The 27,228-nt window shown below is 38.9% G+C and overlaps 1 protein-coding gene across 1 annotated transcript in view; it reads left to right on the plus strand.

Moving 5' to 3' along the window:
- Positions 1-27,228, plus strand: part of Oprm1 (opioid receptor mu 1) — a 51,706-nt gene that overhangs the window by 10,609 nt on the left and 13,869 nt on the right. Inside the window, exons 2-3 of the mRNA XM_035440418.1 lie at positions 18,899-19,251; positions 20,012-20,532. Of these exons, the coding sequence (XP_035296309.1) occupies positions 18,899-19,251; positions 20,012-20,532 (874 nt within the window). The remainder of the gene's footprint in view (positions 1-18,898; positions 19,252-20,011; positions 20,533-27,228) is intronic.

The raw sequence follows: 27,228 nt of genomic DNA on the forward strand, positions 1-27,228 counted from the left end.
TGTGACCAGCAAAGCTGATACTCATGTCAATAAATGATCAGGAGACAGTCACTGTGCTGAATAGATATAATATTCAGCAAGAGCCATGGATTTTTCCATTATTCCAATGTAATACACACACAAACACACATGATAACATCTTGTTTGTACAAAGTGTGTCTGAAGATAGGAGGGTGGATCCTGCCACTAGCTAACACACACACACACACACACACACACACACACATACACACACTTGGTGAAAACAAGTTTCTGAAAGACAAAGACTCCTTTCTTAGCTTTCTTCTCTTATATTTAAAACCCAGCAGGTCATGGGATGTAAAGCAGCTGAACTGTTTCAGTACACTAATCTATTACAATATTTTAGTTAATTTTATAACATTTATTATTTTAAAATAAAAAACTTGTAAACAAAAACATCACATACCGCCAGGCGTTGGTCGCGCACACCTTTAATCCCAGCACTCCGGAGGCAGAGGCAGGCAGAACTCTGTGAGTTCGAGGCCAGCCTGGATAGGGCTCCAAAGCTACACAGAGAAACCCTGTCTCAAAAAACAAAAACAATAACAAAAAAATCACATACCAATATCAACCAGATCTGAAGTCTACACAATTAAATAACTTCTATACAGTTAGAATTGGCATTTTAAATGGAAGCTGTATAGCTTCATGTTGGATTTTACATTTTACTGTCAAATGTATTTTATTCACTTATCTATCACCTCCTGCCTCCAAAAAAGAACTAGAACTAGAGGACCAATTAACTTCATCTCCTCTTTAATAACTCAGGTCCATTACCTGCATTAACTCCTTCCTCATCCCTTTATATTTAATATTTAGCCATTCTTTTTATTCATGTCATAGTATACCCACATGTATGTATATTCACTACATTTATACATATATATATGTATATATATAGGCCAGATTATATTATGTTAATGTTGCAATAATTTTTTAACCCTTTGCTTTTCAGTGTCCTGTTTTGTGAAAACAACAGTGCTGGGTTGAGGATACAGTTCAATGATAGGAAGCCTGGCAGGCAACTATGAGGCCCTGGGTTCAATTCACAGCACTATCAAGAAAGAAAGAAAGAAAGAAAGAAAGAAAGAAAGAAAGAAAGAATCAGAACAGTGTTTAGACGGATGCTTCTAAACAGCTAAATTACTAAAAGAAACTTAGAATCCGCTAAGGTAAATTCTTGGGGCTGGAGAAGGGGCTCAGGGGTTAAGAGTACATTCTGAGGACCCAAATTGGGATCCCGGCATCCATGTTGGTCAGCTTATAACTACCTGTAACTCCATTTCTCGAATATCTGATGTATTTGGCGTCTTTGGGCCTCCTCCCACACTCACAGGCATACATGCATACACATAATCAAAACTAATAAAATCAATATTTTAAAGGTAAAGTTCTTACAAAAGGAGTTGCCACGGCTTGGTTTGGAAAGGTATTTTCCACATTTAGATTGAAATGAGGATGCTGACCTATGGAGTATCTATTTGCCTTTTTGATGCTCCACTTCATTGTTCAAAGACCCATGAAGAGAGTCTGTAAAAGCTAATAGTGACTAACAGAAGTTGAATCTGGAAGAATCAAATCTGAAAGTACATTTTAAAAGAAAACCATCAGGATGAAGAGGAACACTCAAGGATTTTGCTAAAGCATCCACCCAATTAAATAAAAAGACAAACCTTTCTATTCTATGTCTGTGTCTCCCTACTGAAACACCAATGGAGAGACTCTGGGCAGGTTATCTGCCATCACCACTAATTCCAGGTCACAGACATTGCCTGTGTGGGTCCAGAGATCCCGAGTCAGTAAGCAGATGGCAAGACTAATAAGATCCCCCATTCACTCTTGCTCTATCTAGGACTCTCCCCCTCTCCTCATCCTCCTCCTCCTCCTCCTCCTCCTCCTCCTCCTCCTCCTCATCCTCATCCTCCTTCTACTTCTTCTTTGACTGGTGGAGTTATTCAAGAATAGTATGAAAACAGAATTTCCTCATATCCTATACAGATTCCTTTTCATCCCACATTCCATTACTTAGAAGCAGATTGGAAAAACAAGGTATCGAAAGAAATCTTCAGTAAGTGAGATTCTGCTTTGTTGGTGGTAGACTACAAGCTAACATTGAAAGAAGAGTTCTTAGCTGTGAGTTTTTCACCTATAAAACGAAATGCAGATTTGCCTCAATGGAACAAAGAAGTTGAAGAGGCAAAGGTGAACAGGAGAGAACCTCTTCCTCGGGAAGTAGGAAGATATTACAAGGAAATGCATGAATGAGGCATGTGCACTGGGATGAGAGATGCCTCACACAGGAGTTTCTGGGAGGTGATGTCAGATGTCCCATTTCTACTGTATAACCAGCACTTCACAAATATCTGATGGGAGACGCTTAGGGCAGTAAAGGAAGTGCTACTTCATAGAGCAGAAAACGCAAAGGCCACAAAATTACTAAAATTTCCCTATCTGTAAAGTTGAGTAATAAAATTTGTGAATCCCAATGCTTTTAACAGAAGTTTATGTTTGACTTCAGAAAGTGTAAAAGCAGTCTGCTATAGAAACTAGACTAACATTTAGTCTCACCCTAAACTAATGGCTTTCTGTTACCATCAGAGACAAAACACTTGGCAAGCTGAAGCTAAGAAGATAAACCCAGATACACAGCTATCATTTTCTTGGGTGTTCTCATCTACTCAAAGACATTTTTAATAACTGCCATATCCTAGCCACTTAAATGCTAAATCATTATCTTCTCAACATTGACACAGCTCACACACACACACACACACACACACACACACACACACACACACACACTGACATCGTATCTACCTTTCCATTTTAAACAATGTGGTTCTTGAAGGTCACTCCAAGGCAGATGGATCTCATGGGACTCCATATTTACCAAAAAGGAATGTGAGAATGCCTTGTGTGATTGCATGCTACAGTGTCGACCACTCAGGAGATACTGCTGAGGGAACAAAGTAATCATGGAAATGTATATTTTTTGAAAATTTAAAATACAAATTTGGGTGTCAAGATGCTATAAAGCAAAGTCCCACATTATCTGTACATAAAGCCTAATGAGATTTTTCTTTTTAGCTAGGAGAAGTTGTGAAATATGTCATTTTAATCACAAAGTAAGGATATTAAATACACCAAACTGTTCTCAGAGGTGCATATCTACACTGATAGTGATTTATATTATAACATATACATATACATATACATACATATTTCCAAACTCATCAGAGTTTATTTTTTAAATAAATTTTTAAATAAATGCATATTTATTTTTTAAATAAATCATATGGTTGGGACAAAAACAGTTACTAATACAAAACTAAAAGGAGAAATTTCAAAAATAGTAGATGACCCCAAAAGCAATACAATACTGCATAGAGAGTTTTCATGGGAAGGAGTAAATCATCTTTGTGCTTGGTGTTTTCCTATTAAAACCACACTTGCATTCCTTATTTGTGACTGAAACATTGTTAGTGCCAAGGGAGTCCATTCCAAGTTGGAAGCCAACCCTGCATTGGTTTAATAACCCTGTCACACTGTAAGACTAAACTTCCAGCCTCTAAAAACTAATGGGACTTCCTTGCTTTGCCAAATTACTGGTTTATTCATGAATCATATTTTCCCCTAACAAATGCTATTGAATTCTCCACAGGAGAAGGAAAATACCTTCCAAAAAATCTCTGCCTGAAAATACTTAGAAGAAAAACAAGCTCAATAAGCTGCTTTCTGCTTTTCCTAGAAAAAGTCGAGGTCGGCATGATATTTAAATTCGAGAAAATTATGTAATTATTGGATGGAAAACAGTGGTCATAAATATGCAATTTTATGTAAATCAGGATCCCAGGGAGCTAAATTGCATTACCTTTATTTTTCTTTCAATTGGCCCTGAAAGCTACTATTGCGGGTACTGATGAAATGCTCGGCTACTTAGGTAGCAGCAGGTATCTGGGCACACTGAAAGGGTAAGAAAGGAATGCCTAGCTGCAGTTTTGACAAATGGGTGTTCAAATTAAATTGCCATGAGCGTTAATCAAATTACTTTTAAAAATTTATCAACTGTCAGAAAAGCTTTCTTTTTCCACATTTAATTCCTCTCATTCTGAAGCCTGCTATATAGTTCTAATGTTTTATTCTATTTAACACTATGTGTTGTTATAATTCCAAAAAATGTCAGATTTCACAATATAAAGTCCAGACAACAAATAAAATAAATCCTAATTATCCACATCTTCTACTGGCATAACAAGGAACATCAACATATTTCTAACTACAGTCTTAAATAGTTTCCTGTCTGAAATGTGTCAGGAATCTCAGTGGTATTTAAGATATGGGCTACCAGGGATTTTGTGAGCAACTATTTGCACAAACATGGGTTGAGATGTTTTTGAGCCTTTATAACCTTGGTGAAACCGATTGTCATGCAGATAGTTCATGTTTTGGGTGTGTATATTGTATTAGTGACGTGTAGTGCTAAGAAGGCCAGACTTCACAACAAACAGATGATAACAGCTATAATTTCTGCCTTGATTATTCCTTTTACTCTGATTCATTTTTTCTTTGAAGTAATACTGACACAGTATAGAAATTTATCATTTTTATTATTTTCTAATTGTGTGTCACAGCACTTGAATACAATTTTCTGGAGTTAACTCTCTCCCTCCCTCTGCCAAACATCATGAGAATCAAACTCATGTCCTTGAACTTGAACAGCAAGTGCTTTACCTACTGAGTCATTTTTTCCCAGTGTAGTGAGATATCCACCCCTACCCCACTCCCCATCCCACCCACCCCACTTGCACCTGTAGCACTGACCACGCCCATTTATATATGGTCATAGGTGCAAATGTGACAGAAGGTAGGACTAGGTCTGGGGTCCCAACCTTCAGGTCGGGTCACAGAGAGTAGCCTGGTTGGATCCTTGGAGTTGGGAACTTGCAGTGGTCATCTGTTTCTTGTGTAAGTGCCTTCTCCCCAATTAAAATTATATTAACCTATATTGAGCCTAGTCCTGTGAATCTTGATCCATGCATCCATAGCCAAGCCTATTTTAATTGTTTTTATAGATTTATTTTATTAGTCGTTGTGTGCATGTATGTGCACTTGTGTGCAGGTGCCCACAGATGCCAGAAGAGGGCATCAGGTCCCCTGGACTAGCAAAATGTATAAATATGCTGCAAATCCTGTTTGACAACATTCTGTTTAGAACTTTTGCATCAGTTTTTCATGAGTTTATTTGTACATGGATTGTAATTTCTTTGCTGGTAGTGATTTTTCAAATAATGTCAAATTAGTCCTAGCCTCCGAAAAGGATGAAGTGTTTACTTTCCCTTCTTCAAGACTTTAAACACATTTTTTGATGATTGGTAGCAGGTCTGTCTAGATGTCTGAAATTCAAAGGTTTTATTTATTGGAAGACTTTGATGGTTATTGGCTTGTTCTCTTATTGTTTATCAATCTACTCATAATTCCTGCTTCCTGTTGGTGTTTTTTTAAGGTTTTAGTATCTTGTGTAGAAAAAAAAGTGGGCTTCTGAAACAAGGTTGGAGAAATACTAGCTTTTAGAATAACATTTTCACCATCTTAGTATGTAACTCATGAAGAAAACAGAAGTGTGCAGCTACAAACCGCTAGTGTAATCATGCTAGCTTTTATAATTGCCTGTTAGTTTTCTGCTAGTGAGAGCTTATCTTCATATGGCCTCAAGTTATTTGTCAACTATGTTTTCATTTTAGCCTACAAGACCGCCTTTAGAATGTCTTGAAATGCAAGGTTAACAAATTTCACCAAGTTGTATTTACCTAGAAATGTCTTAATTTCTCCCTCACATTTGGAGAAATTTGGTCAATGTGTTCTTGATAATGTTTTTCATTTGACAGTTTAAATCTGCTAACCCTATGACTGTCTTCTAGCTTCCAGTGTTTCTGATGAGAAATCTGTTACAGCAAATCTTTACATGTGATTAAAGCTTGATGCTTTTAAGCTTTGCTTTGTCTTTGGGCAGGTTCCCTGTACATCTCAAAATAAGCCTCTGATTCCATCCTACCTAGGGTCATCATCTTCCTGGATGCTTGACTGTTCACATCATCCATCCAGCTGTAAGGAGTGCCTGGCATTGCTTCAAACACCATCTCTTCTTTTTCTCTTTCTATTGTGTGTCTTAGTCCTCTTTGTATTTCCCCATTATCCCTTAGGCTTTGTTCTTCATTTTTTCTGTTCTTCAGCTTGAACACTTCCAACTTGGATGGCCCTCAGCTCTGAAACTTCTGCTCATTTAAATCTGCCCAGATATCCCTGTTGCTAATTTCCATTTTAGTTACCATAATCTCCAGCTCTAGGATTTCTGGTTTACTTTATGGGTTTCACTTCTACCCAATATTTCTATCTTGCTCACTCATTCTTTTCCTGACTTTTCCACAATGGCCCATCACTTTGTGGATCATGATTAAGACTTGTTTTAAAGGTTGTTGTTTTCCCTACTTGGTCTGACAACCTCCCTCTTTCAGTGACAGCTTTTGCTCAATTTTTCCACCTGCCTTTTTCTCCTCCTTCTAAATAGTCAACATTTTCCTATGTCTGTGCCTTATGGTATTTTTGGCAGAAATCTAGCTTAAATACAATAACATCTTGAATCTGGGAACCAGATTCTCTCCTTTCTCTGAGGTCCATAGGTATTTGTTTGGCTTTGGGATTTAAATCACTTAGATCATCATCTGTTCCAAATTTATGGTCTTTCCTACCTTTTCTGAGTCTGTACTTTTCACTGGCCATAAATAGTCACTTTCTCATTTTCTTTATATGTGCACTTTCTGTTGGCTGTCTTAATCTTTCATGTCTGTCTTCCAAAAGGAAGGTGGTTTTAAAAAATGAAGGGAGATGGAAAATCCCAGGACCTTTATATTTCCCTGAAGTCCCTTCAGCTATAGGAGGAGGGATTTGCACAATTGAAGGGATTTCACCAATGTTCCATGCCCCTGTATCTGTATTAGTATGACCAGAACACACACACACACATTGATACTTCCAGGTGGGGCTTTTGCTGCTTACCTTGCACACTATGTGCAAGTTGCTCTTGCAGCTTGTGTATGTCTTGCTACTGAGCTGAGCATGGGGGATGGCCAGTAAACAAGTGAGAACTGACCAAAATTAACTGATGTTAACTGCCCAAATGTTCCTATGGAAGTTGTAAGAGTTCAATGTACTCCAAAGTGCCAAAATATTTACATCAGACAAATTCTGCCAGTGCAATCATAGCCCAGTGGGGAGAGAGACTCTTAGAGCTTCCTACTCAGCCATCTGCTTTGATTCTTTGCCTCGGTTATTCCTGAGTGAGTTATTCAGCCTCCATGAATCCTAGATTATCCATCTACCAAGAAATAATGATTTGTATTGTGTAAGTTTGTTATGAAGATTGAGAAAAATCAGAAGAACCTTCTTATAATGACTCCTATAGGGCAGAGGGTGAGCAGGTCATACCTGCTGGCTGTCACTGCAATGTGCAGAAGCAGTGTGTAGCTCCGCCTTCTTTTTATTTGGTTCAGCAGCCATCTTTATTCATAATAGAATCAATTCTTTATGATGTGGCAATCAAGGTTCAGTCACACGATTAAGGCCACAGACAAGGTTCTCAGACCTATGGGGTCCTAATTCTCAGCACAATGTCCCTATAAGGCTATGCCTGAATGTTTACTTCTTACTTGATAAAGCATGAAAATTAAAGGAAATTAACAGAATCAAGACAGTTTCTCTTACTCACTGGTCTGTAGGTCCATAGCTCTTGAACGGGGTTAAGCTTGCTCTTAGGACAGTTGTTCAGGCATTCAAGGTGTGGCTACACCTAAGATTTTAACTCAGAGAATACTACACACTCTTTGTAAAATATAAATTATACCTAGGAGATATGAAAGTACCCACTATAGATATAAATCAGTTGATTGGAAGTAAATAGCTCTCTGCTTTGAAGGCATCTAGAATTAAAGTTTGGTTCAGGGTTTTGTTGGTGGTGGTTGTGTGTATGTTTGTCTGGGCTACGATTTAAAGAAGTGAGAGGTATCTCTTTTTTAGTTTTTATATATTTGAATTACAAACAAGATTGAATTACATGACAATCCCAGTTTCCTTCTCCCTCCCTTCCTCCCCTACCACCCCCCCAACAAAAATCCTACCTATCATATGTCCGTTCTTCTAATCTACACCTGACTCAACCTTTCTGCTTCCTCATGACCTCAAGTAAAGATAACCTAAAGTGTGGTAAAGGTCTAGCTACAGGCACAGTGCATGGCCAGAGGTTCTGAAAAAGGGAGACAGTGCTGACAACATGGTGAGATGGAACAAAACACTTGCCTCCATAATTGCCTAGCTCCATCCGGAATAGATATTTCCTATTCTACAGACACTGCTGAGTGCACATGCCAAAACATTAGTGGTACAGCAGCTGCCATAGTTATAGGAGCCCCCTGCCCCCAAATGGCCTGTTCTCATCTGTTCGCATCACTGGAGAATTTCTAATGCCTCTCTCCATGACTGATTTTCTTTGGCCTCCTGGTGATGGTACAACCTCCTAATTTATGTTACTATGAACAAGTACACTCCATAATCAATGTACATGAGCCCCAAAACAGCAGGGATATGTCTGTGATTTTAAAAATAAGAGATTTAATAAGCTTGCTACACCAAGAAAAAGAAAACATCACAAAAATTTGAGGTTGGTCATTGCAAGAGAATTCAAAGAATCAGGAGAAGTTCATCTGAAAGCACACACCAAGGCAACTAGATAAAAAGGCATCGATAACTTTGTATGTAGGAAGTGTATTTAAGAAGTAAGGATGAGGTTGTCTGCTTGAGAAACAGTGTTGATGTTGATCTGGAGATGTTTTGTGTTTTTCTGGTTGTGGGTAGATTCTACTTTATCTCTGTTGTAAACAAGCTTATAAAGTCACTTATTTTTGATGGTTGGGGTTTTCATTGGTGGTGGTTTGTTTGTTTGTTGCATCATGGAGAATCTTCCTATGATGTTGATACCCAGTGGAACTCTGTCCCACACAGAGAATCCCAGTGATTACAACTAAACTACTTCTTTGAACCCTGTCTGAGGCCCTTTATCACTTTCCCTATTCCTCAGCTTCACCACTATTGTATGCCACTCGCACTCCTCCAGCAGCAATGAGGGAACTTAAGCATGAGTACTGATGTGGGAATGATAAGGTGATGTAGCAAATATATTTTGTTCCCATAGGAGTCAAGTCTTTTAAAGCTTTTATGACTCCATATGATGACCAAAACTGTCATAACTGATGATAGCTATATATGTGAACATCAGAGCCAGGAAACCTCACAGGCTACTGAGGTTAAGCAAAGCACAATAGTTAGGACACTGCAGACTGCAGACAGCTCTGGAGCATAGCAAACACCAACAGACAGAGCAGCCGACATTCTGATGAACATTACTCATTTTCAGTGGTTTCATGTGTAAGCATAAGGAATTTGAAATGGATTCTCAAGTCCACGGATAACACAAGATTTGCCTTTGATTTTCTGTACTGTTTGAGGTAAAGTCAATCTTTATTTTCAATATGGTCCACTAAGAATGACCAAAAAATTTATTTTCTGCCCCTATATCCAGACTACCTTAGAAATTGTACCTGAAAGAATGTAAGTAAATAACATATCAATGGATGTCCACACATAAATTTATGAAAACAATAAAATTTGTATTGGATAATGTATCCGTTTGAGGAGTCCAGTTAAGTGTTACTGTTTTTCCATTGTGGGAATATAAAATGAATTAGCAAGTGAAGAGGTAGTATCATTGTCCTTGCTACTGATCAATACAATTGTGATGGATGTGATTCAGTTATATCCTGCTGTCTTTCTGTTTCCAATCCAGATTGAAACACCAGCCTGCCTTGTCACAACCCTAAACTGGTGACCTCTTTACAAGAGGAAGAGTCATTTAAATCTTACAAAACAAAGCTCTGGGATAAAAAGTGAATTTCCATTAGGAAGTCAAATCCCACAGAAAGGAAGATAAAGGAAAGCTACACCCATACAATTTTCTTTACCTTATACTATAAGATAGGTGTTTTTATCCTTCTTTTTAAAGGGTCGAATAAGAGAACTGAGAAAACTGAAATTGTCAGAGCCATGGAGTTTGAAGAAAGAACGTTCTCCTAGCCAGACAAACAGATAGCTTGTATGAATAGTTAGGACTAGGAGTTACCATCTAAGACCCAAGGCTGTAGAGGAAAAACCAATGTCATTACATTAAAAAGGAGTTCCACATAGTGGCAGTAACTGTGTCAGTTGACACTGTGTCTTCTAGTTTTCAAACTGGACAAAAGCAATAGTGAAGTGGTTGGGGCAGAAATGTTAGGCTGCATCTGGGAGATTAGCAATTCTCTGGAGGATTAGAAGGCACTTAAAGTCAGATTAGTAGTCCTGAGCATATCAGATATTAATAAAGCCCACCCCATCCACTATACTTACTAAAACCTGGATAATTCCAGCCATGACTCCAGACAGGCTGCAATGATATTGACTGCAAAGATCTCTCTCAAATCTGTAGTCATTGTACTGCTTATGCATGGTAGTGTTATACCAAGAAGGAGACAAGTGAGGACAGAACCAAAAAAAAAGCCACAAAAAGCAATTATACAGTGACTTTAAAATATTACACTCAATACTTTCAAATGAATAAAATCAATGTTTCCATGAAACAGGAAGAGTCACATGAAACTGGACATGAGTAGATACCAAAAGGCTGGAGGAAAGGCAGTATTTGTTGAAACAACTGCCCACACATCCTGAACCGGGCAGGCCACCAGGCACCACATACAATGCAGTTTTTTCAAATAAACATACATTTTACATAAAGAAAAGAAAATTTAAAATACTATAAAAAAGGAAACTATGAAAGCTGTATTTCTTAGGATAATTAGATGAGTTCATTTGAATATGATTGGAGAAAAAGAAAACAGTGAATAGAATACTACAGGCAAACTAAATGAAAACTACAGTGAGTACGAAGTCAACTGGACAGCTTCGAGACTGCATCCTCAACATGTGCTGGGTGTTTTATTAGTCATATTAAGTGAACGCCACCACCTTCAGTACAAAATGGTCTTTGAGATACAAAAATGAAGTGGAGAAAATGGCGCTGATGTTTTGTCACAAGGACGCTCTCATTTTTATTTTATTTATTTTCTGCTCATGAATGTTTTGCTTGGTGCCCCCAGAGATCAGAAGAGGGTGTCCGATCCCTTAGAACTGGCATTATGGATTGGTGCTAACCACCAGGTTAGCTGGGAACTGAGCATAGGGCCTTGGCAAGATCAATGAGAACTCTCAACTGTTGAGCCATTCCTGCAGCCCCAATCTTATTTTTATAGCACTGACATAAGATTTTGAGTGTCTGCTATGTACTAAAGAACTATAAGACTCAACCCTGCTTTGGTTTCCTCTCTGTTAGAGGTGGGCAGAGGGGAACTGCAAGCAGACCCAGTGAAATCCCATTCTATGATTTATTGATGTTACTATTTAGATCATTTTAATGACCTCAGAATAAGGAAAGTATGAATAACATGCATGTACTCACATACATACACAGATGCACATGCATGCATGCACACACATGCAATTACGAATGCGCACATGAATTCACACACATGCAAACATGAATGCACACATGAATACACATACACACACACACACACACACACACACACACACACACACACACACACACACACACAAAATCATAGAAAACTGATTTCAATGATACTCTAAGCAGATATACCTTTGCAAAGAAAATAAATGTTTTCCACAGTTACCCTGATTTTACTGGACCATGAGCAGAGATATTCAGGGGCAAAGTGTTTTATAACCTTGCTGGCAAAGCACTCATAAATATGCAAGGCTTGCTAGGCAGTATAGTGAGGACATTTCAGTTCCCAATGCAGTCTGGAGAAATGGAGCAGAGAGGACACTCTCACACTCACAGCTCTCTGTGCCTTGGGTCATTTCCCATAACATAGGCTATTCAACACTGTGGTCTTGAGATATTCTATCTCAGACTTATCCACAAGCTTCTGTGACAAATTCAGTTGATGTCTTTATAAACTTTGATGATGAATTAGCCAGACAAAAATAAATACTCTCTATTCATTTTATTTCAAACTTTCTGCATTGCTAAGAAAACTTTGCTCATATCACAATGAATTAAACTGCTGTACTCCTGTTCCTTTATTCAGCCCCTTTTAACAAGCATCTGACAGTACCCATCTTGTGTTTTTTTAAAGGGTAGATAATTTTTGTATCTGTTTCTATTGCTATTTTTCCTTCTCTGTGTCACTGTTCCATCTCCTACTCATACTGGTTGATTACAACATCACCAAATTACCACCAAAAATAAGATCAGTAAACATCACCCAAAGTGCATATGAGACATTAAACCTATTTAGCTAATTTCAAAAGAAAATTATTTACCAATAGCCTATGTTTTCTGTAAAACTTTACCTACATAAAACTTTACCTACAGGGCTTTACATGTTTCTACAATGTAGTTATCTAATTGTGAAACTGACATTTGTTTCCAAAGTTCATTCATAATGTTGACACTGTTTTACCATATTTCAGAGTGCTCTTCATAGTAACTTCAATATTAAGAAAATGTATATAGACACACCATTATTTGAAGTTGTTAGATTTTATGCATTGTGGGTGAATAAAACACATTTTCTTTCTCTCTGAATCTCTGAATTTGAAAGCCATACAACATTACTATTCATGAACCAAAAAGCTGTAGCTCTGAAAAGGATGCTCTGATGATGTTTTCAAGGTGTGTGTGTGGTGGGGGTGATGGGGTGTTGAATGTATGTTCTGTTTATTAGCAAACAAAAGTTCTAGGTTACAGATAAGAAATTTTTATTCAATTCTAGCTGCCTATTTACATCATACAATGCAACAAAGTAATGTTTCTCAAAAATATACATTTATCATAGAATCAAAAGCTTCTTTAAGGCAAACCATGGTTTTTTTCTTGTAAATTTAGGACATGACAGTCACACCAATGGCCCTGGTTAATCTTGGTATGTCACAAAATAAAACAAAGAAACATGAATATGAGACAGGCAGACAGACAGACAGACAGACAGACAGACAGACAGACAGACAGACAGATTGTGGGGAAGAGGAGATTACCCAAGAGTGGTAAAAGGGTGAGGGCACTGAATGTAGTCAGTTTACACTATACACATGTAATTTTAAAATTAATAAAAATGTGCTCAGGAAAGTAATAGAAAATTGCAAACAACCAAACAAAAAGTAAAATTAAATAAAATGAAGACTAGTATTAGTAAGAAACTTAGAACAATAAAATGCATCCCCATTAGACTTCAAGCAATGGGAGATATGCACTTAACTCTGACTTTTACTAGCCCCAGATGCAAAAGTAAAATTAATATCAGTTATTCATCCTAAATTTTCTATGCATAAAGCTCACCAATGCTCCAAGAAAGTAAAACTTTATGTAACTCTGTCCAGATGATTCTTTTCTCGTGACATCACTGGGGGAATTGGAGGTTGAAAAAAGTAGACAAAGAGAAAACAGGTACAGAGCACGTGGGTAAACAGAGGGTGAGCTCAGGCAAGGGCTCCTATGGTCCCTTATTCTAGGGACACATGGAGAGCTGCTAATTCACTGCTGAAGGTTATGCTTCTTTGTTTAATTTTCTGGAAACTTCCATCTGTCTTCTCTTGGGGTCAAAGTGACAAATAAATCACCTTTTACCTATAGAGGAAGATCCACTTCCAAGGTCATTCAACTATACTCTGCTAATACTGACTTGTGGGAAACGGGATCAATGGCCATGTAGCATGACTTTAGAAGACACACAAATTAAATGCTTAAGCATTTTACAGAGAGATCTCTGTTTCCTCCTTAACCAAGGCAGTAGAATCTATAACAGAAAATAGCAAACTAACATATGACCTCTTTCTATAGTCATGGAAAACTATAGTTTTCCTTTGTGACTTGTTATAGAATTCCTCTCCCCCACCTCATTTCCTGCTTCTTCTCAGCCCCATCCACTCATACACACCCCAGTCTGAATAATAATGGGGAAATTTAGGCAGGTGTTCACTTGACAATGTCTCCACTTGCATGATTACCTACAATGTAGGACAAGCACTTTTATTTCATTTGGTTTACCTCATTCATTATGAGATCGAAAGGGTAATACTCAGAGGAGTGTTTCCTCCTCCATTAAAAATATGGATTTCTGTGTGGGGATGTGGACACAAAGGTCACAACAAAACAAGAAGACATTTCCAATTCCATGCCAAATTTATAAAAGAAACTCACCAAGCCTTGTTGAATTAAACCTCTTCCTTCCTTGCTCAAATTGGTAAAATCCAAAAGGTTAGAAGGAGCCCAAGGCAAGGAGACTTTTCTTCTACAAATCCCATGGGCTTTACTGCAAATACCTAAAGTATGATGAGGGAAGGGGTGAGCTATGTGAAGGATATATAAGAAAAATGGCATAAAGCCATCAAACCAAACTGGAAAATATATTCTCCCTGTTTTCAGATTTCCCCTGTCAGTTCTAGTTCTGAACTAAGAGTCATCACAATTTGAAGAATTAACTCAAAAACAAAAGCAGAAGATTGGCCAAGGCCACTTGGTAAATCACCACACAAGTAGTTGAATTGCCGAAGTTTCTTTTGCCCTTATTGAACTGAAATCAGTGAGGTCTTAGAAAGCAGCAATAATTGGGGAAATGGCATAAAGAATACGTGTAGCGACAGATAGTAGCTGCTTTATAACCACATTTATAAACAGAAGATATACATATGTCATGTGCGAATAGAGAGGTACCAATGAAAGAGACTTTGAAATGCCTCATCACAGCCTAGTACCTGGCTGGTACAGATGGATACCCCGGTAGTCAAACATTGATGGTCCTAAGATGAACACAGTATTTGAAGCAATTTTGCATAGTAATGCCTTTAAGTTTACAGAACATAGACAATCAATCATTTATAATACGTGTTTTAAATATTTATTATGAAACGTTTAATGAGATAACTAGAGAGATAACTAGATTTAGGTCACTGCTTAGTAGAAAAGGGTGCAGCCAACACCAGGAAGGGCCTGAGACTCCAGAAGACAGTCTCCCAGGCAATATGCCTCGCTCGATCACTTTGAGTATATATCTGCTCATTTGCTTCACTTCACTCCCATTCACTTTGCACAGTAGGAAGAAGAAACATTAAAGGCTGGAGAAGGGATTGTATCCAATACCCATGGGTTCTGCCAAGACCCGTTCAAGCAAAGGCAATGGCAAAGACAGTCCTTACTTTAGCTTGCTTCTTTGTCTACTTGCTAAATCTGGTTTGTTTACTCCTCATGCCATCTAGTGTGTCTCTGATAGTTCCTTTGAGTTTCTTAGGACGACATTCATTCTACTCCTTTGCTGAGTAGCAATACCTTCCTTCCCCAAACAAACCATCTCTTCAGATGAAAGACTGTGAAGTACGCTGAGGGCATCACCAAACCTCCAGGCTCTATCATCATCCTCTTTCATCCATTTAGAAAGCTAGTGACAGGACTCTAAGCACAAGTAACTGGCATCAAAAATTCAGGTCACTTCAGAGGAAGGATCTACAGATGTAATAAAAAAATTAAATATCAGTGCCCCCATAAAATGCCAATGGAGAGATCTTTATAATATTTGCTTTGTTTGAATTAATTGACAGGTCATATTGCAGGTATTAACCACATATCATTTGATATTTTGATATGCATATGCACTGTAGAATGGAAAAATTAATATGTCCTCCTGTCGCTTCTCCTTTCATGATAAATGCTAATCAAATTTTGTTTTGCAAACACCTCATTCCAAGGGAGGAAATGATTTTTTAACTGAAATAAACTATGCATTCTAAGTAGCTGGTGAGCAAAATAAGTTTAAAGAAAATGCTAAGAGTGTAATGAGTCAGGAAACTGCCTTAAGGTCCTCTCTCTAGATTGTGACTAATGTCATAAGGTATGCCTTTGAATCATAGGCCTATCATCAATAGCTTATCTTAAAAAAAATCATTTTCTGCCTTGGGAAAAATCTTTCCATTTATCAAAACATCAAAACTGTTTCAATTTCTTGAACATCAAAGTGAGTGGTTTTAAAAGCTTAGAATAGTTATTATAATTTGATTTCCATAACATTTGCTTCCGTTAAAATTATCTACTTTGTCAGGTATGTGGTCTTTACTGAATCACACTGACTTATCTCAAGTTAACCAGCTGTCTCTACCCTCCCATATTAAAATCTTTTCAGGAAGTGATGGTTCTAAAACAACTCAGGGTAGCCTTGTATCTGAAATCCCCCAGTTATTCTGCAAGTTCTGCAGCATGAACCAGGTGTCTGAAGTAGAACTCAGGAAACGGTCTCAGCTGTTTGGTCCTGGTGATGTCTGTGAAATCATCTAAAGTTTCAGTTTCCTACTGTTCATGGAGACTAAAACAGTCTTGGAACATTGAATTAAGGCCCTCTACCACAGGTTCTATAATACCATATCCCACAGAAATCAACTGTTTGGGGCTGAATGAGTTAGATTTTTAACCTCACCTGACAGAAAACCCCTAAGCACAAACTGAAATTCAAAAGGAGCTTACTATCTCCCGTAAAAAAAAAAAAAAAAAAAAAAAAAAAAAAAAAGTTCAAGGAAGCCCTTTTTCAAAGATTGCATTCTCTTGTGTTCATTAAAATCCTCAGATGGGGCCTTTGAACACCATTTTCAAATGAATTTTCCCAACAACTATTGACTATAAAATCTCTCAGGTTTGATTCCCTGATTTTTTAAGCCTCCCCTAGTGGGAGGAAAAATTCTAGGTATTGAATTAGCTCATTTCACATATTTGAGGAAAAATAACCTAGGCTGGATAAGATATAAAAGAAGGAGGTTTATACAGATCATAACGTTAGAAGCCAAAATTCTAAATAACATGGCACCAGCTCTGATGAGAGCCCTTCATTGTATCATATCACAGCCGATGTCATGACAGGCATTCATGTTAGAGGAAGGTATGGCATGGCCAGAGGAAGCCCAGAAAGATGCTGGGCAGGGGTCATTCCTGCCCTTTTATAACATTCCTCTCTTAAGTACCAACCAGGGATAGAATTACTAGGTCAATTCATTTTGAGAACAAAACCTGAACAAACAGCCTAAAGATCTCCTGCTACTCTTGTCTCTTAAAAGACTCCTCACTATTAAATGTCATCACAATGGAGGCCAAACTGAATATGTGAACCATGTGAAAAAAAAAAATCTAACCATCATGGTTCCACTGAAACCTGAGGCCATCTCTATTTCCTATGAGCCCCATTTTTTAATGTCTTCATGCCCTGAACTAACAACACAGCTCACAGATAGAGAATGGGAAGGAGTCTTTCTCCAGAGTAAAGCTGGGATGATATTAATGAATCTGACTACATAAATACTAAATGGGAAAAACAATCGGTGGTAACTATGTACAGGATGTGTTCTACCATCAATCTAGTTTATTATTATAAATGCTTCTGTGTAGCATTCCGACCTCATCATTCAGCTGTCTGTAGGCTTGAAAGACAAACAACACTCCTAGCTATTTAGTCAGGAGGGGAAAACACATGTTGTTTTTACTTGGATGTTCATAGTACATTAATATACTATAGCTGAAAGCTGTTTATGCCCATCACTTCCTGTTGATAAATGATTGAAGAAGTTGGGGTATAGTCATGCAATGAAAGACTCCTTAGCAATATGACATGGGTTTTTATGCATGCAACCAAACACTGGTTTTGCTGACAGCGATTTCACAGATATATGTATGTTAAAACTTACCAAATTTGCACATACTATGTACACTGTCTTCCATGTCAATAACAATTCAATAAAGATCTTAAACATAAAGCAAAAATCTTAAATTTCTATCACCACTACATGAGGGCTTATTCATTACAACATAACACTTCCCCCTACTCCCTGGCCTCTGTATTACTCCCACCCACATCCTCACTGCCATTTCCTGGTAGAATTTCATGCTTTGGCATGCCAAATATGTTCACTGCACCATTTCAACTCTACCCCTTGGCTGGAGTTCTTCTAGAATGGAGTTCTTCTAGAATGGTCTACTCATGCCATCATGTTCTAACCTGAGCATTAAGAGAAAATGTGTGCTTCTGGAATGCCTTCTACCTTACCAGTCCCTCACCTGTTCCATTCAGTACCAATGATCATTTCAGTGCTCCATAGCAGCCAGTATATGGATGTGCATCTATGTGCATGTAGAGAAACACATATCCTTACACTATAATAGCGTTCAATAATTTACAATCTACTCATACATCTAAACATTCTCTTATATGTTTAGAATCATAACCCTCTCTCTGGTAGTTCCCCATGACAATTGCACCAGTCACAGTGATTGCCACATTTTAAAAAACAAGGAAACAAGCTAATTGTGGCACTGCACACTTACGATCCCAGAACTTGGGAGTTATAAGTAGGAAGATCATGAGTTCAAGACTAGCCACTCTGTTATAGCAGGTTCAAGGCCAGTCTGAGATAGATGGGACTGTCTCGAGTAAATAAACAATAGCAAAAATTGCCATGTTTTCTATTGTGATAACTATTTTATAGGAAGGAAAAAATTTAATTATGGAAATTACTATTTATCTCATGGGCAACAGTTGTAAACAATTGACTACTAACTTTGAAAGAGTCCTGGGTCTACTCTCAGGATCTTCCATTAACCACTGATGTTTTCTTCAGGGGATGACACCCGTCTTTCAGGTAGTGTTTCTAATAATCCCTCCACTATTCACCTGTTTCCTAGATACACCAAGATGAAGACAGCCACCAACATCTACATTTTCAATCTTGCCCTGGCAGATGCCTTAGCGACCAGTACACTGCCCTTTCAGAGTGTCAACTACCTGATGGGGACGTGGCCCTTCGGAACCATCCTCTGCAAGATTGTGATCTCAATAGATTACTACAACATGTTCACCAGCATCTTTACCCTCTGCACCATGAGCGTGGACCGCTACATTGCTGTCTGCCACCCAGTCAAGGCCCTGGATTTCCGTACCCCCAGAAATGCCAAAATTGTCAATGTCTGCAACTGGATCATCTCTTCTGCCATTGGTCTGCCTGTAATGTTCATGGCAACCACAAAATACAGACATGGTAAGGGTGAACATGGGCCTGAGTCAGGGATGGGGGTATTTATAGTCTGATATATTGGTCATGTCCTGAGCCAAGCAGAATTCATGGTACAGTACCTTTGTCAAACTGTACACTGAATTAGGAAATTAATTAGTTAATTAAGAAATAAGAAAATGCCTTTAAATATACTGAAACAGGAAGATTTCTCTATAATTACAAACCTTCTGGGTATTTTAATAAGAACAAAGTCTACGCATTGCTGAACTTCATCAAAATACCGAATAAATCGGAATATAGCTTCTCTAAAAGTAGCTAAAGCTGAAGCCCAAAGACTGCATCACTGAGGCTTGCTCTAAATTTTCAAGTAGTTGACTACTGAACAAATTTACCCATCCTGACTTAACAGCAGCTTCCATCCTGACATGGAGGGGAAACATCCATTAGCAGTAAATTCCTGGGCATCTTGGATAATGGTTATAGCTTTTATAACAGCATAAACCCCACAAGTGTCTGATTCATTGTGAAATGCACATAACTTCTCACTTCATAAAATCTTAATGTGATCCAAGTGGGCCGAAAAACGGGAAATGTAGGAAGGGGGGAAAGGAAGTAAATTCTCTGTAACCAGTTGATGAGTTTCTTCTTTAATTTCTTTCATTCTTTCCTTGCTGGTCTGTATAAGCAACAACCTTCACTTAGCTCAGGTCAAAGGCAACTCCAGTACCTAGTAGCATAACAAAATGTCACTGCTAATTTTTCTTGAAAATTCTTTTTCTTCCAGGGTCCATAGATTGCACCCTCACGTTCTCACACCCCACCTGGTACTGGGAGAACCTGCTCAAAATCTGTGTCTTCATCTTCGCCTTCATCATGCCGGTCCTCATCATCACCGTGTGTTATGGACTGATGATCCTGCGACTCAAGAGTGTCCGCATGCTGTCGGGCTCCAAAGAAAAGGACAGGAACCTGCGCAGGATTACAAGGATGGTGCTGGTGGTCGTGGCTGTGTTTATCGTCTGCTGGACCCCCATCCACATCTACGTCATCATCAAAGCCCTGATCACGATCCCAGAAACCACCTTTCAGACGGTTTCCTGGCACTTCTGCATTGCCTTGGGTTACACCAACAGCTGCCTGAACCCAGTTCTGTATGCGTTCCTCGATGAAAACTTCAAACGATGCTTCAGAGAATTCTGCATCCCGACCCCCTCCACGATTGAACAGCAGAACTCCACTCGAATCCGTCAGAACACTAGAGACCACCCCTCCACGGCTAATACAGTGGACCGAACTAACCATCAGGTACTTGCTTTCTATAACTACGCGTAGTTCATAAAATATAATGTACCTGGTACCCGTACAAGATTTAAATCCTTTAGGAGATCAGTTACTGGGGAAGTGAGGCCACGCCAACGAGTAGAGGGAGGAGGGGACCAAATTCTCCTCGTGTTGTCTGAAAGATGTGTCACATAAACGTGCTCGATAAATTTGTATATGTTCATTTAGGTATAAAGATAGGATGACTGACAATATATCAAGTTGCTAAAAGTTACTGTCCTCATAGCCTTGGCTGCTTTCCAAAATTAATGGTTTTAGTACATAGTGGATATAATCCTACTGTGGAGTCCTTGTCTCACACAGAAACTTTCTGCATCCCAACAATATCACCCTAATGTCTCTGCCACTTAAAAGTGAACTCAACTCCAATTCTGTGGTTAAAGAGCCTGGTCTGCTGTGGTCATAGGAACAAAAGATTCCCAAAAAATCAGTGTCATGGCAAAAGAAAAAAGACAAAAACAATAAAGTATAGCCATCTCTATGTTTGTTAAGGCTTTGGTTTATAGAGTCTGGTGTCTGAACACTAGAGCAAATGCCAGCATGTTACCTAACTACTATGTTAAAATCAATTTTAAACACTCTGTGCTATTTGGAAATGACTTAAGAGTGATTAGATGTTTGGACCTATGTTCCTATGTCCAGGAGAGACACAGGAATATCCAGGATTTATTGATGATATTGTAACCATACAAGAAGTAATCAAGGAGGGTTGGGGAATCCTAATCCTATCTCCAATACTCTCAAAACTTCCTAAATATTCACCACTTTGCAATAATTTGACATCTAAACTAAAATAGCAGTATACATATGACTTAATTATTAATAAAATTTAAATAAATAAGTATTCCCACACCTAAAAATTGGCATATATAATTTTATAATACAGAGTTGGAATTCAAGCCTTGTCTCACACAGAAACACGTGAAGTAAACACGTGGGTCCAAACTTTGGGTCAAGTTCCTATTCTCAAGGAGCGGGGCTATGAGGACAGCAGCTTCACACACAAAGACTACAGAGGCCAGCAGAGCAGCAGCCAGAGGAAGGTCTTAGCCACCACAGTGGTAGCCACTCCCACTTGCTGACTCTGCATCATGCCCATCTGTAACAATAAGTCTTTCCACCAACTGCCTGAGTTCCTCTGCAACTTTAGGGCCCCCAAACAACACACAGAGTCTTATTTTAGTTACAATGCTTCTGGACAATGACTAGGATTTCTTGTATGATAGCTCAGTCTTAATTATCAACAAATTGACCTCAAAGTTGTATCAATAAATGAAAATCCATACCAATGCAAAGTATTCATTCCTATATCCTATTCCCCATTTTGCCCTTTAAAAAGAGATTGACTGTGATCATTACCATTTATAACCAACCCCATTTAAATGAAACCAAACATTTATAAATAATATTTGGGAATTTGGTCATTGTTCATTCCAAATTTCTTCCTGCTTTTTGGGGGTGACGCCCATACCATGGGATTATAATAAAACACAGAAACCTGGCCAGATCCTTGTTTTTGTAGTCTGTAGGGCTGTTTTAGTTGTTGGATCACCTGGGACACTGTTTCAGGGGGGTCTTGCTTCATCAAACCATATTAGTCTGGAAGGAATCCATAGTGTTACATTTTCTGTGAACATAAGCAAAAACTCTTTTCCCAAGTAACCTGTCCTTATACTTAAATTTAGAAGTCAAAGCACATTTAAAATATATAAGTTGTATAAATTTAGTAGCACCTATAATCAAATGTCTTTTGGCAGCTGTGGTTCTTTCTTTGGCAATGAAACAATTTAAAGACAACAATATAGCATATAGTATCCAGATTCTGTGAGTATTTTCCATCTTTACCTGGCTTTTTATTATTCTATTTCTTTTACTTTCTTTTTTCTGAGAAAGGGTTTCTATGTGGAAATCTGCCTGCCTCTGCTTCTGGAGTGCTAGGATTAAAGGCATGTGCCACCACTGCCCGGCTACTCTCTTTCTTTAAATTACTTTGTCCTGTTTCTTTTCTCTCACAAGCCTACATATATTTTTAAACACATTGTAAACCTTTAGAGGTTTTACTTTTTCCCTCTGAATCTGTCTTTACTGTATATCTTTATCTTTTTCTGACCATGAGCCTTTTATCTCCTAAAAAAACATTGCTAAAACTAAAGCCATGGCTGTGTTCACTGCCTCAGTCTATGTTGCCATCAGGGAGCATGCTGCTGACTTGGAGATGTGGTCACTGCCACTGCCATCTGCTCATACACACCATTCAATTGTTAGCAGGGCCTCTTAAAAGAACCCTTCAGTTTTTTCTGCTTATACTAAGTCAAGAAGCCTCCCTTAAGGGAGCTGCTCAAGTCTCTACTTGTCTCTAGCAAAACAGAGATCACCTATGAAAATGCTGCTACCAAGAAGTTGTGCTTTTCTCTGTTCTTTTGCTTCTAAAATCCCTTTTTAAGCTTTTGTCAATTTTTAATGGAAATCTGTGCCACACGTTGAGGGCACCATTTTGTAAGGATAAGTCTTTCCACCAACTGCCTGAGTTCCTCTGAAACTTTAGGACCCCCAAACAACATACAGAGTCTTATGTTAGTTACAATGCTTCTGGACAATGACTAGGATTTCTTCTATGATATCTCAGTCTTAATTATCAACCATAAACTACTAATCTATATATTTTATAAGGACTTATCTTATCGAGGATGCCAGCCTTATGCGTCCTCTCTTCCTGGTGATCACATGGCAACTCCTCTCTCTACTGCATTACCCAGAATCCTCCTCAACTCTTGGCCCCACTTATTTTGCTTCCCTATTGGCTAAACAGTGCTTTATTTATCAACCAATAAGACAAACATATACACAGAAGGACTTCCCCCATCACCCACCCATCTCTTGCTGTCCATTTTTACCCCAACTTTGGCTACCCAGCCCAGCCAGGGCTCAGTCTTTCTAACTGACCTCATAGTCATGTAATACAGCCATGATGAGTCTACCACAGGAGACATTAGTCCTCATACCTAAATGAGACACATAGCTAACACAAAACATGTGAGCCAGTTCCCCTGGAGAGCATGCAGGTGGCATCTCAAAGACAAATATCAGCAAATGTATCTCCCTGCTTCCAGTTCAGAAATCAAAGCTAGAAAGAAAAGGATTTCTACTTTGCACCCCCCCCTCATTGTTATCTACATTGACAGATAACCTGTCCCTTTTTCTAAGCCCTTCATTTTTAGTGGCTTTCAAACTCTTACAGGTCACTTTAAAAGGGTAAGGATTTAAAGTTGATATTTTTCCCTCAAACCCAAGGTAACCTATTAGAAAACACAATTTAAAACTACCTGTCCCAAGCTGGACTTCAAATTCTATGCACTGATATATTTTACTTTCATTACAGAAAAGGATGGGAATAAGGAAACTTGGGCTCTTCCTTCCCTCCCTAAGTGTCATGCTGTGTCTTCCCTCCCAGACTCACAGGGGTGTGGCTACTTGGAAGCTTTACTCGAGGACACTGTTGAGCCCTTCGACCCTGCCTGACCCACCCTGTCCCCTCCTCTAAGCACAGCCCCCCACCTCTCCAGTTCAGTCCATCCCCGATTTAACATGATTGCTAGTCAGCTTCCCCAAGGCTGCCTTCGACTCCCTTCAAACCCAGTGTTTGCACATCAGTGTGGTTTCTGCACAGCCAGAGAGTAGATGGGGAGCTAATTGGAGAAGTTCTGTCCTAAGCAACTAAAAGGTTTGCTTTAAAAATACATCCAATTAGCACTTATCGTTATCACTCCCTGTGTAGCAGCATCAGATAACATAGAAGCACATTAGCCTGGAACTGGCTGCTTCCCAGAGGCCCAGCTGGGAGAGCTGGACCCAGAAGAGAAGCTGAACAAAGCAGAAAAGATGCCCTGACACATTTAAAAATTAACACCCATCTCTATAGGGGTGCCTTTCTTAGGAGTAAGGCAGTCAGGGGAAGATGTCTGGAATGATGGGAAATCCTATGATGGTTATTTCCAAGCAGACATTCCAACCAGATCTGAAGGAGGTCTGACCATGTGGCTGTGACGATGTAAATTATTGATGAGCAGGTGTGGTGTGACTGTGGGTTTTCCTGTTTGCTGGTTTATTTGTTTAAAATAGCCATCCTGTTAGGAAACAATGCTAATTGGATTGGCGGGAACTTTTTGGTTAGAAGTATGAGAAGTTTGTCATGGTGATCAATGTTTACGTTCTGTCTATTTGTGTTTTCTCCAAAATATATATAAATTATATGCCACGTGTCACACGTCAAGCACATTAGTCAACTTCCTATTCTGCAGACCAGAGACCCAATGTCAAACCTCCCCAGGGTGTCTGTATTGTGACAGCTGAGCACTGAAGCCATGTCCACACAGCGCAAAGTGAAGTGATGGTGTGGCAGTTACCAAGGTAATTTGATAAGCCATACAAGAAAGTTCTATGCCTGGCATAACTTTGGGGTCACATGTTCTAGCTACAGGCATCTAGTTAAGCTTTCCATGTGAAACAAAATTCCAATGCCGAGAGTCCTGAAGCAGCCATCTATACAAACTACAACTGCATAGTGCATTAGTAATTTGGGCCAGGCTTGCTGTGCTTTGAGTTTTGGCTGTTTTCACTCAAGCCATCCTCTAGAATATCATCTCAGGCTTGTCTTTATCCTAGCCATAGGTTCTGAGAAAGAGAAGAGAGAACAGGCCTCTTCGGGCCTGGTGACAGAAATAGACAAAGGGTCCTGGGGAGAGGACTCAGTGACTACACAGGCATGAGAACCAGAGTTCAGATCTCCAGAGCCCATATGGATGCTGAGGGGCAGGGGCGACAGTCTGCTGTGACTGAAACAATAGGAAAACATGAGACAGGGTATCCCTAGAGAAAGCTGGCTAGACGGGCTGGAGGCATGGCTCAGCTGTTAAAGGCTAGGCTCACAACCAAAAATATAAGAGAAAGCTGGCTAGATAAACCAACCATGTTTGTGAGCCCTGGGCTCAATTGAGAGACCCTACCTCAATTAATAAGGTGGAAAGTGATCAAGAAAAACTCCCAATATCATTATCATGTCTCTGCATGCACATGTACCCACCAACTCATACATAATTCTTAAAGTAAATGACAAAGTTATATCAATGCTTACTATGGCTCAAACAACCCATCAACCTAGGTTTGAATGGTGGGAGAGAAAGACTCTACCTCCTGATGACAGTAGCTATGGTCACCTTGTGAAGAGATGGAGCAAGAGGAATGCAAAAGTCACTATTGTCACAGTCACTCATGCTGCAGTAAACAGCTACCCCATTTGCTTCCTGATAGTAGGAACACATCCATCTTGCTTCTTCTTGTGCCTCTAGTATCTACCTAGCCCAGTCCCTGACACATTGGAAAGCACTCCACAGATATCTACAGAATGGCTGACTAAGGGAAGAGCTGTGGTATTTTAGATATAGATGTATATAAAAGACCTCTTTCTAGTATAACTGACTGACAACTCATGACCCCATAACATTAATATTTTCTTTCTTTTGTAACTGACTGACAACTCAAATGTCCCCATAACACTGAAATTTGAAGCCCACCACTCAGAAACAATGAAGAGTTGGCTTTCTCCACCCCAGACTGTGATATTCTGATCAGAAGTTATACTTTGCAACTTGTCCTCTAATTGATTTTTAACAAGATGCTTAAAAAGACCAAGACCTGAACTCACTACCCTGAAGAAGTCTTATCATCACTGACAATGAGGCAAGGGTAACGTTCTCCTCTGGATTTTGTTCTTCCCAGGCTCAGGTTTCCGTCCCCTCTGCAATGCCCATGGTGGCTTTATGTTCATTGTGTCCTCTTCACAGCTTTTTTAACTTGCTTAGGTGGAGTCCAGCAAAAGCATTGTGTTCCATCTGTTCCTGTTACAATTGAGTTTCCCCACCCACTTAGCATCCTGCTGTCCTGTTGAACTGGACTTTGCTTCAGAACACTTCCCACTATGGACTCCAAGCAACATGAGTCTCATTTAGACCTGAAATGTCACTGTCAATTCAATGCCTGGTTTTTTTACCCCAACCTTACCCTTTAAAGCACTTTCTATTGATACCTGGATGCTTTTGAAAATGTTTAACATCATAAAAGAAAAGGGGTGACTCTGTTAAGTCAGCCTGGCTATTACTTAAATACAGTAACTATAACCATAGTAGAATGCTATGATACTTTCCTATACCATCATATAAATTAAAACGTGATTACATGTGGTCCAGCACATCTCTTTCCAGTAACAACTCTGACAGATAATCATGAGAGCACAAATATTCATGGAGATTAAATGATTATACAACTTCCAATGATTAGTAACAGGCACATTCCAAACAAGCACCACTGGCTTTAAGAATAAGTGAGAGCTGTTCTCTTCTGACCCCTAATTCCAATGTTATGCCTCTTTCTGTGAGTGTGACCATAGCCAGAGATTCTCAGTCTTCATGGTGACCTCCAGACAATGCAGAGTCATAAGATATCTTTGAAGGAACTGTAGCTCATTGTGTGGGTCCAAGAATCTGCATTTTAAATAAAAGACAATACCAAAATTTCTGATTTTAACAGTAGGCAAGATGCTTGCTACATGAGCACAAAGATCTGAGTCTGCATCTTTAGCACCCACATAAAACTCCAGGTCATGCA

This window comes from Cricetulus griseus, chromosome 2, assembly GCF_003668045.3.
Source record: "Cricetulus griseus strain 17A/GY chromosome 2, alternate assembly CriGri-PICRH-1.0, whole genome shotgun sequence".
NCBI classification, from domain to species: Eukaryota; Metazoa; Chordata; class Mammalia; order Rodentia; family Cricetidae; genus Cricetulus; species Cricetulus griseus.